Source organism: Falco peregrinus, chromosome 4 (genome assembly GCF_023634155.1).
Source record: "Falco peregrinus isolate bFalPer1 chromosome 4, bFalPer1.pri, whole genome shotgun sequence".
Taxonomy (NCBI): Eukaryota; Metazoa; Chordata; class Aves; order Falconiformes; family Falconidae; genus Falco; species Falco peregrinus.
In genome coordinates, this window is record NC_073724.1 from 84571201 (window position 1) to 84586334 (window position 15134).

The 15134-nt window shown below is 39.8% G+C and overlaps 1 protein-coding gene across 4 annotated transcripts in view; it reads right to left on the minus strand.

The window, feature by feature from the left end:
• TDRD3 (tudor domain containing 3) overlaps positions 1 to 15117 on the minus strand; it is a 108947-nt gene extending 93830 nt beyond the window's left edge. For 2 of the 4 annotated variants that reach the window (XM_013299944.3, XM_055801473.1), the window contains exon 1: positions 14901 to 15117. In XM_013299944.3, coding sequence (XP_013155398.1) covers positions 14901 to 14941 — 41 coding nt within the window. In that variant the 5' untranslated portion in view covers positions 14942 to 15117. The remainder of the gene's footprint in view (positions 1 to 14900) is intronic. The other 2 variants (XM_013299945.3, XM_027788105.2) reach the window with 2 other exon arrangements.
• Positions 15118 to 15134: the final 17 nt, after the last annotated feature.

Genomic DNA, 15134 nt, shown 5'->3' on the forward strand with positions numbered 1-15134 from the left:
AAGCATTCTAGCAATGGTTCTTACTAAGTACTTTCTGTATACCACATTTCCTGTAATCAAGTAGTACATTACAGGTATTTTTACTATACACCAGCATAGCTTGTGCTAGCATAAGCTTGTCAAAATTATATTAACATAATCACTTTACAGCTTAAAAGAGATACACAACTTTCCATCAAGAAAAATATAACAAATAATTTTCATTTTTTCTTCTGGGGAGGGAGGGTGCAGGGGATGACAACGCTAGTAAAAACTGAACTATGTAAGAAGCACCACTGTAGCAGTTCCTTGGCCAAAAGTAAGATCATGGAGCTCAAAGGTAAGCGTCAAGCCATGTGCCTTGCAGCCACTGAGGCTGTGAACTGGCTGGACAGAAGGCAGCTCTGTGGGTTCATGGCAGAGAACAATCGCAACACAAACCAACGTGCCCATACAGCAGTAGAGACTAACAACATACTGGGCTGCATTAGCAAGACTGTAGCCAGCAAACCAAGATGGCGATTACTCCCCTCCTCCCAGCACAATCCCACATCTGAAATAGTGTCCAGTTTTGGGGGTCCCTATTATAAAAACAGGCCCCTGCAATGTTTTGGGGGCTGGAGCCCATGTCATAGGAGAAGACACTGAGAACGCAGTTTCATTTGTCAAGTTTGTTCAGCCTAAAGAAGAGCAGGCCAAAGGAAGAACTCATTCCTCTCCCCCTGGCCCCACTATCTGAAGGTGGTTTAAGGAGACAAAGCCAGTTTTGAGAGGTGTAAGGTTGTCCTGGTTTCAGCTGGGATGGTTAATTTTCTTTTTAGTAGCTAGTACAGTGCTGTTTGAGCTCTGATGTGAGAACAATGTTGATAGGACACTGATGTTTTTAGCTGTTGCTGGGTGATGTTTATACTAAGTCAAGGGCTTTTTGGTTTCTTGGGCCCTGCCACTGAGAGGGCTGGAGGGGCACGGGAAACTGGGAGGGGACACAGCCGGGGCAGCTGACCTGAACCAGCCAAAGAGGTATTGCATACCATGGGATATCATGCTTGGTATATAAACTTGGAGGGTTAGCTGGGAGGGATGTCGTTGCTCAGGGACTGGCTGGGCATTGGTCAGCAGGTGGTGAGCAGTTGTACTGTGCATCACCTGTTTTTTTCCTTTTCCCTTCCTTTGGATTTTACCCTTTTTCCTCACTTTTCCACCCTAATTGTTATTATTATTACTGTTATTGTTAACACTGTTGTTCTTACCTCTTTATTCTGTTTAAATTATTAAATTGTTCTTATCTCAACCCTAGAGTTTTACATTCCTTTCTGATTCTCCTCCCCACCCCTGCGGGGGGGGGGTGGGGGGTGGGGGGTGGAGAGCAAGCAGCTGCTTGGTGCTTCATTGCCGGTCGTGTTTGGTTGCCAGCTGGGGTTAAACCACAGCAAAGGTGAAATGATAAAGCATAAGACAAATACAGGACATAAAGGAGAGAAAAACGCTCCCAAAAAGTGGCTAAGCACTGCAGCAGGCCACCCTGGAGATATTCCAGGCTCAACTAGACAAAGCCTTCAGCAAGCTATTCTTACTTCAGAGTAAGCCTTGCTTTGAGCAAGGGCTACAACTAGGATGGCCTCTCCAGAAGTTACCATCTATAAAAAAGTTTGCTTGGACATGTTGAATAACTCAAAAGAGAAAAACCTGGCATCTTTGTAAGAATTAATTCCCAAAAATGCTTTCTCAAACAAACATTTTGCACAATTCTCCCAGTAAGGATACTTAAAATGTTGGCTTATTGAGACTGGAATATGTAACATATACTATTCATAGATATAAGTAACAACAGGCTATATTTTTAGTTGATCAAGTATAAATTTGATTTGGTTTAATCACCTTATTTAGCTTATCAACTACAGTCATGAAGGAGACTTGTTAATATTTTTCAAGCAAGCTGTAAAAATCTCACTTTATTACCACACAGAAACAGCACTGAACCATAAAACTACAAAATTAAACTTGGAAACACCATTAATTGGTATTTTGTTACTAAAGAGTGTCTTCCATATCAGTGTCAAAGACCTGGACTACTGCTTCAGGACACTTCATATTAATTTCAGAAATAGTAGAAGCTTAACATCCCCAGTGTTTACTGACTCACAAAGCAAGATTCTAAGCAAATGCCCTCAGTTTTATTTCAAATATTTAAAATAGAATTTTATCACTGAAGTCCCCAAGAATAGTTGCTGCAGGTACTATTCTTACATAGCTCTAACTAAAAAAACATAACTTTTCAAAATGCCCCAGCACATCCCTCCCTCCCACATATCAAAATTGACAAAACCCAACAAATAAAAAAAGAAGTTAGAATGTGCTCAGAAGATAAAGGTGAGTATTCACTACTAAAACAAAGAAAGTATATGCTGTAACTGAAAATGCTAGGCAGAAAATAATTTCTTTTGCAGCTGTGGTCATCGATGCTTAAAATACACACATCCCTATTACTATTATTGAATAATTTTAACTCAGCACAGCAAATTTTTCTGCATAGAGAAGTTATTTTCAACCCAGCAGAAGTGGCACATTTTTTTTATTCCACTTTATGCTAAAATAGCTATTTCTACAGCCCTTGAAAACTAGATTTATAGCATATTTACAAAAAAAAATACTCAAGCATGTGAAGGCATGCACACCCTTGCAGTGTAAAAGAACACACACTAAAACTACGACATTTTACAATTAATTTGAAAAGTTCTACAGCTACAGAGATTCATAGATATCTAAAACTAAAAAAATACTACTAGATCTGTTAAAGGGCTTCCAAGGACTGCTTCCAAGTTGCAGTCCATCACCCGTACAGTCTCATACAACCACTGACCTACAGACAAGTATAGGTCTGTAAAAAAAATTTTGTCAGCCATACTACCACAAAACCAAGTTAGGTATCTATAAATGCAGTTTGAACACACAACCAGAAGCATACTTTTCCTAACCGGTATTATTTTTTATTAAAATGCTTGTTGTTATAGCAGCGAAGTTTTACTAGAGCTAGTATTTTTTTACTAGTATTTTTTCAAAGTTAGTAAGAATTAAAAGACTAGTTTGCACAAGAGAAAAGATGCACTGCACTTCAGTGCTACCGCTATAAACAAAGAATAAAAAAGCAACATGGTAAGATACCAAATTATGTTCCCTTTCATATGGTTTGTTTAAACATTCCTTGAGATAACAGGTAAAAATCAGGTGTTGAAGTAGTTCCTTTATTACTAGGACTTATTTTCATATTCTTTGGTTAAATTAATATTTTCAATTTACTATTTAGCATTATGGCCTCAGGAAAAGGAAGGATTTAAACTAAGGGCTAAAATACTCCAGAGATCATCTAACCTCCTAGACAGGCAACGCGTAACAGGAGAGCAACATACAGCTTTTATTTTTCCTGCTTTTTTGGAATGATGCTCTAACTCAGTGGTCCTCAAACTACGGCCCGCGGGCCAGATACGGCTCCCCAGGGTCCTCATTCCGGCCCCCGGTATTTACAGACCACTCCCCCCCCCCGCCGGGGGTTGGGGGGGGGGGGGGAAACCAAGCAGCCGCAGATGGCTGCCTGCCACTTCATCCGCGCGCACCGGCCCCCTGTTTAAAAAGTTTGAGGACCCCTGATCTAACTCAAGACTACACTTCCTTTCCTTCCTAAGGCAATCACAGAAACATTTAATCTGACAGAACATTACTTTTTTCTAGGCAGCCAGTAACTGGAGGTGGGGGGAGGGGGGAAGTCAGTTTTTACTAAGTTACTGGAAGATAAAAATTATGTTATTAATTTAAGAACTGAACAACAGTGGAACACAGTAATTATTCTGCACAGAACAACAAAAATGAAAAAATTACAAACTCAAACCTAAAGAAGAAACTGGAAAACATTGAAGAGTGGAATACTGCAATCAAGCACTAAGTTGCCCTCCCTATTTCAATAGCATGAAGAAAATATGATCATAGCTAGAACAGAACAGCAATTACTATTCTAGATTAACTTAAGCTTTTTCCATTTCTTCATGTTATTATCATATGGCAACATGGTTAGGTTAGGAACTGAAAAATAAACAGGGGGAAAAAAAAAAAAAAGACAAGACATGGTAACTAATGAAGTGATTAGAAAGATGTTTCCTCTTCCCTTCTCTTCCCTATTCCCAAACTTACGAGAAAAATTACACACTAGTAAAACCCTTCAGAGCATTATCCAAGGAAATCTTTTTCCATCTCAAAACCACACAATAGAGAATCTTTTTGCCTAAGCGTCCACGACCACAATGAGCATCAACTAATTTCTGTAATAGATGTGTGATCAAGGCTGAAAACTTGGTGGATTGACAAAACTGAACACCTCAAGCATAAAAACCGCTCCAAGTTCTTCTTTCCTCATTTGCTTATTCCACAGGGATTCTCTCCAGTTTAGCCAATCCTTCAAAATAGAATTCTGAAATGTATGCAAGAAATGTTTCAGGCCAATTTCACAGTGAGAGACTTCATCAGCCATTAAAAGAAAAAATTACAAGTCTTACTATTTAATGACACAAAACCAGTTTGAAATCATTATATGCTACACATTCAAGAATAAATTTAACTATTAAAGCTCAAAGTGGTTTAGCTTAAAATATTAATTATAAATATTGATGCATACCATTCCTTCACTTACTCTGATTTTCCCAGTTACAAACAATCTGATATTATTTGGTATCTAAAATTGCAGATAGCACTCAAGTGAAAAGTTGCAGAGGTATTTGGCAAGTACTTGCCACAAGGCTGAATTACAAGCTGTTTCTCAGACTGGCTGAGCTGCAACTCTCAAGTCTATCAATAATTACATGTGTATTACACAGATGTACATCTGTGTATTATATGTTACATCTGAATTTAAAAACACAACTCTGAATAAGTTTTTTAAAACCAAGAATCATGACTGTGCTCATTAAACGTTCTGTTTCCAATGAAAAGCAGCTTGATGGATGGTATTTTTTACATGAGGATCCTCTCAGCATTCCTTAGCAGCTCACCACTTCAACACAAAATATGCCTCATTCAGAAATCACCACTCTGCACAGTCAGAACCAGACCCTTGAAAATCACCGATCTTCTCCTCAGCTCCTTCACCAACTTTTCCCCCCCCTCACAGTCTCCTCCAAATAACACTTACATGGGAACCTTAGCAGCACTTGCAAGTACTTTCAACTATAAAACAGAAAGTGTTCTAGGAAGTTGAAAAACATAATGCTTCACTAGCGTTAACATTCTAAGAAGTAATGTAGAACTGAACATCTCTGCTTTGTATTTAAAACTGTCTTGGATACAGCATCACAGTTTAACAAGCAAAAATATATGTACTTGGAACCTCCAAGTAAGCTTAATTGCGCTGATGCCTTTTGAAGTCTCCCCTACTCCCACTGTACAATGACCCTAACAGTAATTATGGCAACACCAACCAAAAGAAAGAAGTGTAAATGTGCTTCCATAATAAATGGTAATTTCTATTCCTATCATTCCATCAAACAGTATTACATAATAAGATGATATAGCTGTTGAACGTTGTATTTTCCCCACTCAGTATACTGCCATCAATATCTGAGCTAAGTGATTTCGCATCTTCACAAAATGGGAAAATAATGTTATTAATGCACTTGGTAGGGTCCTGGATAGCATACACTTTTAGCCCATGTTTTAATGGGATATCCTGATTTACATCTATGTAAGTATTTAAATGTTGAGATAACATACTGTATTTTGCAACAGTAGAAGAATACAACAGATTGAAATTTCAGCAAATTGAAAAAAATGTTAACATCAGTCTCTACAACTACTTAATAGAAGAGATTTAGTGTTAAGTACACACAGTGTTATCCAGCAGCAACAGCTGCAATGCAAAATTGTCAAACTTCTCCAGGTAACACACAGAGATGTGCCCAAGATAATCTCACCAATTTCAAACTTTGATAAGATAAGCTTTCAGCAAGCAGCACTGCTGTAATACAGCAGATGCCAGAAACAGCCCCTACAGTCAGAAAGTGCTGGACAAAAGCTCTTGCGTGCTTTGCTCCTTGACATTTGCTACTCCCCGATTCATAACAGGCCACAACAATTGAACATGCAGAAGTCACTACAAGAAGGGTTTTCTTCCTTCACCTAATGAAATACATAATTTTTTTTGCTCAGATACAAGCTGTGAATACTGTTTCTCACTCACATTTCCCCAGGAAAATATTGGTGGCCACCCTAAAGCACTAACCCGAACACAAATAATTCTAAGGTTGGGACCACGCCAAAGACACAGCTGCCATGCCACTGAAGAGTATCCTGAAGCTGTCTGAACACACATGGCTTTTTCTGCTCTGGCTTTCAACAGCTCTTTTTCAGACATGACACAGCAAAAGCAGCTCCTGGGCGTTCCTGAAGCACTATGAGACAAACAACAGAAAAGAAAAAGGTAGTCTTGACCACACTCCCCACACAGCACATTCTGACAAAGAAGCAATTTCAGCAGTCTGTTCTCTAACTCCGAGTAAGTCTTTGCTTGCCGTCCATTAATGCCATCACTCCTATTTCTAAAACCTACGTTACATTTCTCAAAGTGAAGGGCTGAAAATTATACCAATGCAAGAATATCCATCATGCTTCAATTACTCACCAGTATTACAAAAAATATTTAAACCAGTAACTTACTTTTTCCTTAAATGTGCAAAGCAGCTCAAAGGTTGTACATCAGTCCTGGAGCTGTCCGGTCTTCCTAAATTCTGACACCTGACAACTATAAATTACCTTAAGTACATAAAATTTTATTAGAAATATTCACATACCATTCATCCCCCAGAGAACCTTTCCTTCCTTCTGTCAGTTGTATTGGAATTAAATATCCTCCTTTTGCTCTAAAGTAGAAAGTGTACTACTCCTGAAAATATAAACAATACGCACAGCTTCGAGAACCACTCTTAAATTTATTTTAGTTACGACTATCACAGAATAAGCAATCTATAAGAAATTAACCAGTGTATAGGATTTTTAAAATGCAACATTTCTAAGCATAATTCTACCTAAGTTATGCTTCAGAACAGCTTCATACTTCTATACCCCTACATGATTATTTACATTAAGTTGTGTTTTATCCAGCAGTATCACTTATACAAAATATGCACATATAAAAACCTACTGAATATCAGTTCATTATCAGTATGAATGACAACAGCACCTCACTCCAAAATCACCAGCTACCCTCCCACCAGCCTGTTGCTTGGGGATTCTGGGTCTGGGAAGTGTAAGCACATAGAAACAAAAGACAGGAAAAAACCCAATCTGTCTCAAGAGTCTCACAACACGACTTCAGAATGCAAAAACTTTGCAAAGAACTTCCTCCTGAGACCTGGTTCATCTATATTCCAACATCTACTCCAAATGCCTCAAATTTCCACTCTCCAGAAGGTACAGGCTTTCTAACTAACAATTTAAATCACCAGGAACACACAAGTTAAAAAAAACCCACACCTACTTTTACTTCTGCTCAAATAGTAGAGATACCATCAGGAAAACGTAGACTTCCTAAACACACTGCTACTTTTTTTAACTCACTCTTCTATTGGGAAGTTAACTTGAGTTTGTTGGAAAAGGCAAATAATAAAAAGCATGCTGCTATTCCATCCTGCCTAAGTCCTCTCCAATCCCTACCAAAAATCACATTTTTCACATGCTCCACTTACACTATACTTGGAAGCCAAATCTGTGGGAAGTAAATCAGCCCAGAACAGTCAACCACAATTGTGTAATAAGCTCCTTGTTTAGGTGATGATATCAGTTTACCAATAGACAAATCAATAGAAAATACTGTGAAACTCAGCAGACATCTTCATCTCAGAGACACTGTGCACTGTTTAATAGGAGGTCAGTCAAAGAGCATGAGGACAAAAATAAGCAGGCAGACAGAAGGAAACTACTATGTCATTGAGTCAAATCCATTAAGTGACACTTATTCTAATAAAGTATTTGCATCTCAAAACCATGGGAAAGCCTGTGAACTATAAGTAAATAATTTCTGAAACAAGGCTCAGTACATACAAAATCTCTCTGGGCTCCAAAAACGAGACTAGCTATGGAAAGCCTGCACACTCCTACAGAACTCAGTGATTGGAGAGAATCAACCTGAGGCAACCTGTATCAATAAAAGTAAGGCCACTGAAAAGATGGATGTTAAAAAAAGGTCTGTAACAATTTAAAGGACTTTCAGCTTTCGATGTGTTGCAAACAGACTACACTTTTGTTCTTTCCTCATTTTTCTTTCTTTTATTGAGTGGTTCACAGTAGCAACATCTTCATTGCACAATTCTACCTATCAAGGACATCTTACACTAGCGCTCCAGCTTCCTAGCAGATTATTCAGGGAAACCAGCAGGTGCAGCCTGTGTCCCAAAAGTTGATGCATAAATCAATTTGCAATCTGGCATAATGAGAGAAGAGTCTTCCAGCAACTAATGAAAACCTGAAGGTTGGAGTTGCAGTAAGGCAGTGGAAATGGCAGCTGAGACTGAGTGCATAGGGGACTATCACACTTGCTTTGTCTTTTCTCTCTGCCCTGTTTCCAACAGTCTTGTTCATTTCTCTCCAGATTCCCACTCCCTCTTCCTACACCTCCAATCAAGAGTAGAATACCCTTTCTTCAGCAGAAGTACCATGTGAAGACACTTACTTAACAACGTAAAAATAAGAACATAAATGGTGCTTTTACTCATGCAGTCTACATCTAGTCTAGGCCCACCTAACACAGTTCTCTTTTTTTCAAGGGTGGCCAGAAACAGATGATTAAGTAAAGAACGTAAAACATGGCAAATAGCAAGAAGTGCTGGAAGAATTCCTAGCTTCCAGCCATTTTAAGAGCTGGTAGTCCAACTCCATTGTAAAGCTCAGTATTCAGCACACCTATCCCTACCTAAGACTTTGCCTCATTACAATTTTAACCCACTTATATTTTCTGCTCCACAATATCACGTGGCAATTAAGTTCCACAATTTAATTACACACTGCTTGAAAAGCTACTTTAGCTTTCATCGGTTTGCAGGTTTAATACAGGCCCAATTCTTGTCTAAAGAAAAGTAGCTGTTCTTGCTTTCTATTTGTCATTTCTGTATGAGCTACAGATTTTGCAGACCTCTGTCACCTCTCTCCTTATTGTTCTGTTTTCCATACTAAAAACCTTCATCTTCCCAGCACAGAGGACCTTCACATCTCTCATACACTTTTTCACTGTCTATGAAACCTTTGCTGTGCTGAGGTGATTACATTAATGCACACTGTTAATGATTTGGACACACCATTAATATACATAATGACTTAACGATTATTTTATTCTTTGTGAATAATTCCCAACAGCTTTCTGACCACTGTCCTTCTCTGAGTAAGTAACATTAGCAAATTTAGAACTCATCTCTTCGTAGATAGCTTTGCACTATTTTTCCCTGCATGAGCAACAGCTGGCATTCACCATACTGAACTACATTTGGATGTGCAAACACTAGGCAATGCTATCCTAAGATTTTGTTGCAACTACCCAACCAATTTAGATTTTACCAACCCCCACATATCAACAAACTGCTATGGTGCCACAACACTACCATTCCTTAAGACTATTTTTTAAGATGATAAACCTCTAGATCCCAGCAGAAATATACTGCTAAAATCCTTCCATCATGAAGCAATTATTTATTTATCTAGTTTCTTATCTTTTAACCAACTGTACTAATCTACAGGATAACCTCTTGTCCTTGGCAAATAAACTTTGGTTGAGGTCCTCAGTCATTTTCAAACCAGTTTGCTACTAGTTTTGGTAAGTGCTCCCTAATTCTAGTGTTGGAGCACTCAGTGAGTAATACTCTTGCAGGATTTGACGAAAGTTCTACTTCCATCTTATGTACTGCCTGCAAATTACATAAACTTCACTAAGCTCTCCCCCTTCAGTTTTCTCTTCTGCAGATTGAAGGGTTTCAAACACATTAGTCTTACACCTCCTTCCATCTCCTTGTTTTAGCTATACTTCTTCACACCTTTTTAACTATTAATTACAACCCTAAATCTGTTCCTTGTAAAAGCTGGGACAATACCATCTGATACCAGTAATTTTTTATCACCTAGCACCTTCTTTAAAAAAAAAAATTAAAAATTAAAAGCGGTATCTGCATTAGTTTCTTAAGCTTGTTTCCCTTAACAGGAAGTAAAACACTGGACCTTTTCTGCTCCTCCAGAGTGAAAATGACAAAGAATTCAGGTTCTAACCACCCATTATTCACCATCCAGCAAGAATACAAACAGAACAGACCAGCTGCCAGTAAAGGACACACCTGAGCAAACAAAAAATGCATGATGCAGTGTTTTGTTTTGTACTGGCACTTTGAGATTTCACTGTACCAATCAAACATCACAAAACAGTGTACATGACAAAAGGAGTATCAAAAACCTCAAAACATATGCTTCTCTCCTATGAATCACTGTGTTATCCCTGTGTCTAAGGAACATCTTGTATCCAGCCAGCCTAGGCTTGCCTCATATGCAGGCACCAATTTCAGCAGAGCTTTCCAAAGATATTTTAGTAGAACTGCAAAAGAACACACAGGAAAAGCAGATGATCTTGCAGGATCCTAGAACTGACTACTGTGCCAAATTCCTGCTGCACTCTTAGAAAGAGGTGTTAGATTCACCCCTGTGAGCGCTTCCTAGCATTTCCAGGCATGCACCGGCTTCCTTGGATCACATCACATGATTAGTCCTACAAGAAAACAAGTCTGAACAGACCAATCTTAAAAATTTGAAGTTATCAAGTATGCAGCACACTACTTGAAATACTTAAAATTTTGTTTAAAAGTTTAGTATACACCAACTATATAGTTTTTAACTTACAGAGTATATAAAACCAAAATTACATTGATATAAGCGTTTTCTCATGGATTACTGAGCAGTTGTTTCCAAACAACCAGTACAACTCCAATTCTTCTTCATCTCTGGGAATAGCTTTTCATAGTTGGAGCACTGTTTACATCATCTTCAAAATATTGATCTTTTATAAGACTACATGATTCTGCCACAGATTTACTAATTTTTATGGCACCACACACTGCAATTAAAAATTCTGCACTACTTTACAAGGATCTCACATGTACACTTATTTGTACTAAATAATTCTTTAGTTATCCAGTTTCCATGTCTTGCTTTCCCACATTCAGAGATCAATGAGTCACCAGGCCCAAGACATGCAGAACCACAGGCTAAACCTGCTGTAGGACATGGCATATTGTGTATTTTTGGACAACATAGAGCTACTTCCACGTAATAAATTTCCATGTCCTACAAAGTTCTAGGACACTGAAGAGGTCCTGGCTTGTCATATTCTCTTAATAATTTTCTTAATAAATGCCACCTGGGAGACTTAAAAAAAAAAACAAACCACAAGTTTCCATTGCAAGCCAGTGAGAAGTGTTCTGGATTCATTGTTTACATACTTCTAGTATGTATTTTATTTATTTATTTATTGTTTCTTACTTTTAGTAAGAAAACTGGATTCAGTAACTCAGGTTTTATTAAGGTCTCTATTTTAACGGGAACACTGGGAAATTGATTCCACAATTTATGAATGTAACTGTAACAATACAAAAAGGTACTTTTCTCTGCCCGTTAGCCTTCCTCCTCATAAGTGTCTGGTAATTAAATAAAAAGTTAACACAGAACTTCTGTTCCAAGACAGAATGCCTTTTTCACTGCAACGTAATACACTTTATCTCATTTCTGAAGTCAGAGCCAGTATCTCATTCCAACGTACAGTATAGTGCAGAATGAAGAGCTAGCCTCAAAAAATGCATACTTTTCAAAACAGCTGCAAAGACATCTCTTCAGAAAAATTACAATTCTGCATGCAGACTACAGGGGTCTTGTACCATCTTCATGAACCACCACCACCACAAACAAAAAAAAAATTATTTACTTGAAAAATAACTTGACTTTGTATTCGGAATCATAAAAAACAGAAACCAATTCCATAAATTCACATAAACAAGTGTCTATATTAACTCTTACCTTTAAAGATTTAAGAAAAAGTTATAGTAAAATCCAATCAGTACAGGCAGTATCTTGCAAGCTAGCAAATTTGCAACTATGGAAGAACAACAGTTTCTTACTTGGTTTGAAATGCTAAGCAGTGCTTCTGCAGTTTAAATGGGGACAGATTTTAAAGTATAAACTCAGCTTCCTTTTTGTACTAGAAAACATACCATTTTGAGATGAGGTGACAGCACCAGTGACAACCAATTTTATACAAAACATGATTTAACCACCAGTGTAGTCAGGCATAGTCAGAAATATACTACGTTAAATACCACTGAAGGATTACTCATGCATGTGTTAAATAACTGTAAGACCTAACAATAATATGAGAAAAGTCATAAGCATAAGAGCAACAGCAAAAGAGTTAAAAAAGTATGGGTGGGTGTATAGGTTTTTATTTTTTTTTAGAAGTGCATGAACAACTAGCTAAACAATATTCTTCAAGCATTCTTCTTCCACTTCACCTCACATTCCTCAAAAGTATATGCATTCATTCCCCCCTCTTTCATACTACCCTTCCCAACTTGGGCAAGATATAATTCCAGTGGACCTGCTAATCAGCCCATTACTTGCCCAATGATCTTTCCTGCCTGTCTTTGGGTCACAGCCTGCAGTACTGCAAGAATAACAAGTGTTTGTAGCCGTTCAAGAGTATATGCCCCTAAGGGAAAAGGCAAACACTGTGGAATAACAGATCATTTTAGAGACGCCTCATATTTGTACTGCCAAAACCTGAAACTCATTTACCAATGGCACTCGTTCAACAGATTAAGCAGTAAAACAACTAAGAAATGAAAACTGTGTGCTCAGATTTTGAATATCATTAGAAGGCAAGAAAAGAAAACTATGAAAATAAAAATATTTTCTATGGAAAGCTTTCTCCGTTTCAGAGAGCTGTTAAGTATAGAAGAGAAGGGGGGGCAAGTTTAAAGTTACTGTCAAAAATTCCCTTTAAATAAGCTAATGTTATGAAAATTTGCATAGTTACAATTCAATTCACCAATACCCAGGAATCACAAGATTGTGCACTCTAGAACTGCTTACAGCAGTTTTTTTGAAACATGACATGCTAATCTAAGAAACAGACCTCAAGACACCCATTTTCTCAATCTGATTAGTATTATCACAAAGTAACACTGTAGAAGCTAGGTAAATAAACATTATAACCAGCCAGTCAGAAGAGGCGATTACCCCACTGTATTCAGCATTGGCACAGCCTCACCTTGAGTACTGTGTGCAGTTTCTGGGCCCCACAATTTAACAAGGATGTGACAGAAGGTACTTGAACGTATCTGAAGGAGGGCAACAAAACTGGTGAATGGGCTGGAAGGAATGTCCTGTGACAAGCAGCTAAACACTCTGGGTTTGTCTAGTTTGGAAAGCAGGAGGCTGAGGGGCAACACATGGCTCTCTACAGCTTCCTGGGAAGGGCAAGTGGAGAGGGAAGGGCTGAGCTCTTCTCCCTGGTTTCCAGCGACACAATGCGTAGGGATGGTTCAAGGTGCATCAGGGGAGGTTTAGACTGGATGCCAGGAAGCATTTCTTTAGCGAGAGGGTGGTCAAACACTGAAACAGGCTTCCTAGAGAGGTGGCCGATGCCCCAAGCTTGTGTCTGTGTGTTTAAGAGGCATTTGGACAATGCCCTTAATAGTATGCTTTAATTTCTGGTCAGCCTTGCACTGCTCAGGCAGATGGACTAGATCACCATTGCAGGTCCCTTCCAACTGAACAATTCCATTTTATTCTAAATCATATAACGTCTGTTTTAATCTTTTACAACTTCGCCATACATGAAATCACAATCCAGGAGAACCACTAAGTTACACAGCAGAGTATCCACAAAATACCATTGGAAATAACTATGCTTATTGTAATTTGAGCAGTTTTTCTCAAATACAGACAAAGTAAGTAATTTTGTGTTTTGGTAGTCAGTGTTGACCTTTTGTTTTGGTGAAAGACTTGTAAGTAGTGAAGGAAAAAAAGACAAAATGTTGACTAATAAGCAAATTACTTTCATCAATTAAAAAAATTAAAAATCAATTTCCAACAGTACCAAAACACCTCCAGAATAGCAAATAAGAGTTTGCACTAGAAAAGCACAACTCACTGAAACACATTGTTCCAAAACAGATAGTAGGCCCAAAGATTAGGACTCGTTAGAAAACAACTATGTGGCTGTATGTAATACAAATACCACGTGCCCATTTACTCAACTTCACTTTTTTCACCTTATCTTCCTTGATGAAAAGAAGCACAGTGCAATCAAAAATAACAGCACTATCGAGGAAGCACCAGGCCTCCTGGCATTTGCTATGAGCGACACCCAGCCGAGAGGCAGGCCTGGGGGAGAGGGAGAGGCAGGCCGCAGCGCGGCCTCGGCCGGACCCCACCGAGCCCCGCAGGCCCCAGGGGATGGCTCACGGCCCCGCCAGCAGGAGCCTTGTCCCGCGGTGGGGTGACCGAGGAGCGCCCCTCTCCACAGAGCCAACAAGAGCGGCCGCAAGCAGCTCCCCGCGACGAGCAGAAGCCGCTCCAGAGACAGGCCTCAAGCGTACCGAGGGAGGCAGCACCCCCGTCCCACGGACACCGCGCCTGGCTCCAAGCCGGGGCTCGGCCGAGGATGTCCCCTCACCCTTGCAGGCTTCAAACACAGGAGAACCCACCCACCCAAACCCCGCCGGGCTGTTCGGACTTAACCACAAAGCTGTACTTCGCCCAGCTGTTTTACAAGTACAAAGATGTACTGGCCCCAGGGGTGGCAGACAGGCTCCGGCAGCAGGGAAGGCCGCGCTGCAGCCGAGGATGCCCCCACTTACCAGCCCGACTCGGACAGCGCCGCTCTCGTCCTGTCGGCCATGGCGCCTCCTGCTGCCGCTCACCCACAGACCTCGGGGCCGCCGAGGCGGGGCTGGGCAGGCGTGGGGCCGTCGGGCGCTGCAAGGAGCCCCAGTGCTCGGAGGGGGAACTCGGGGCCTGCTCGTTCCCCCGGCCCTCGGCCCTCTCCGGGCGCTCAGCCCGGCCAGCTCCGGCGGGGCGGGGAGGGGAAGGGA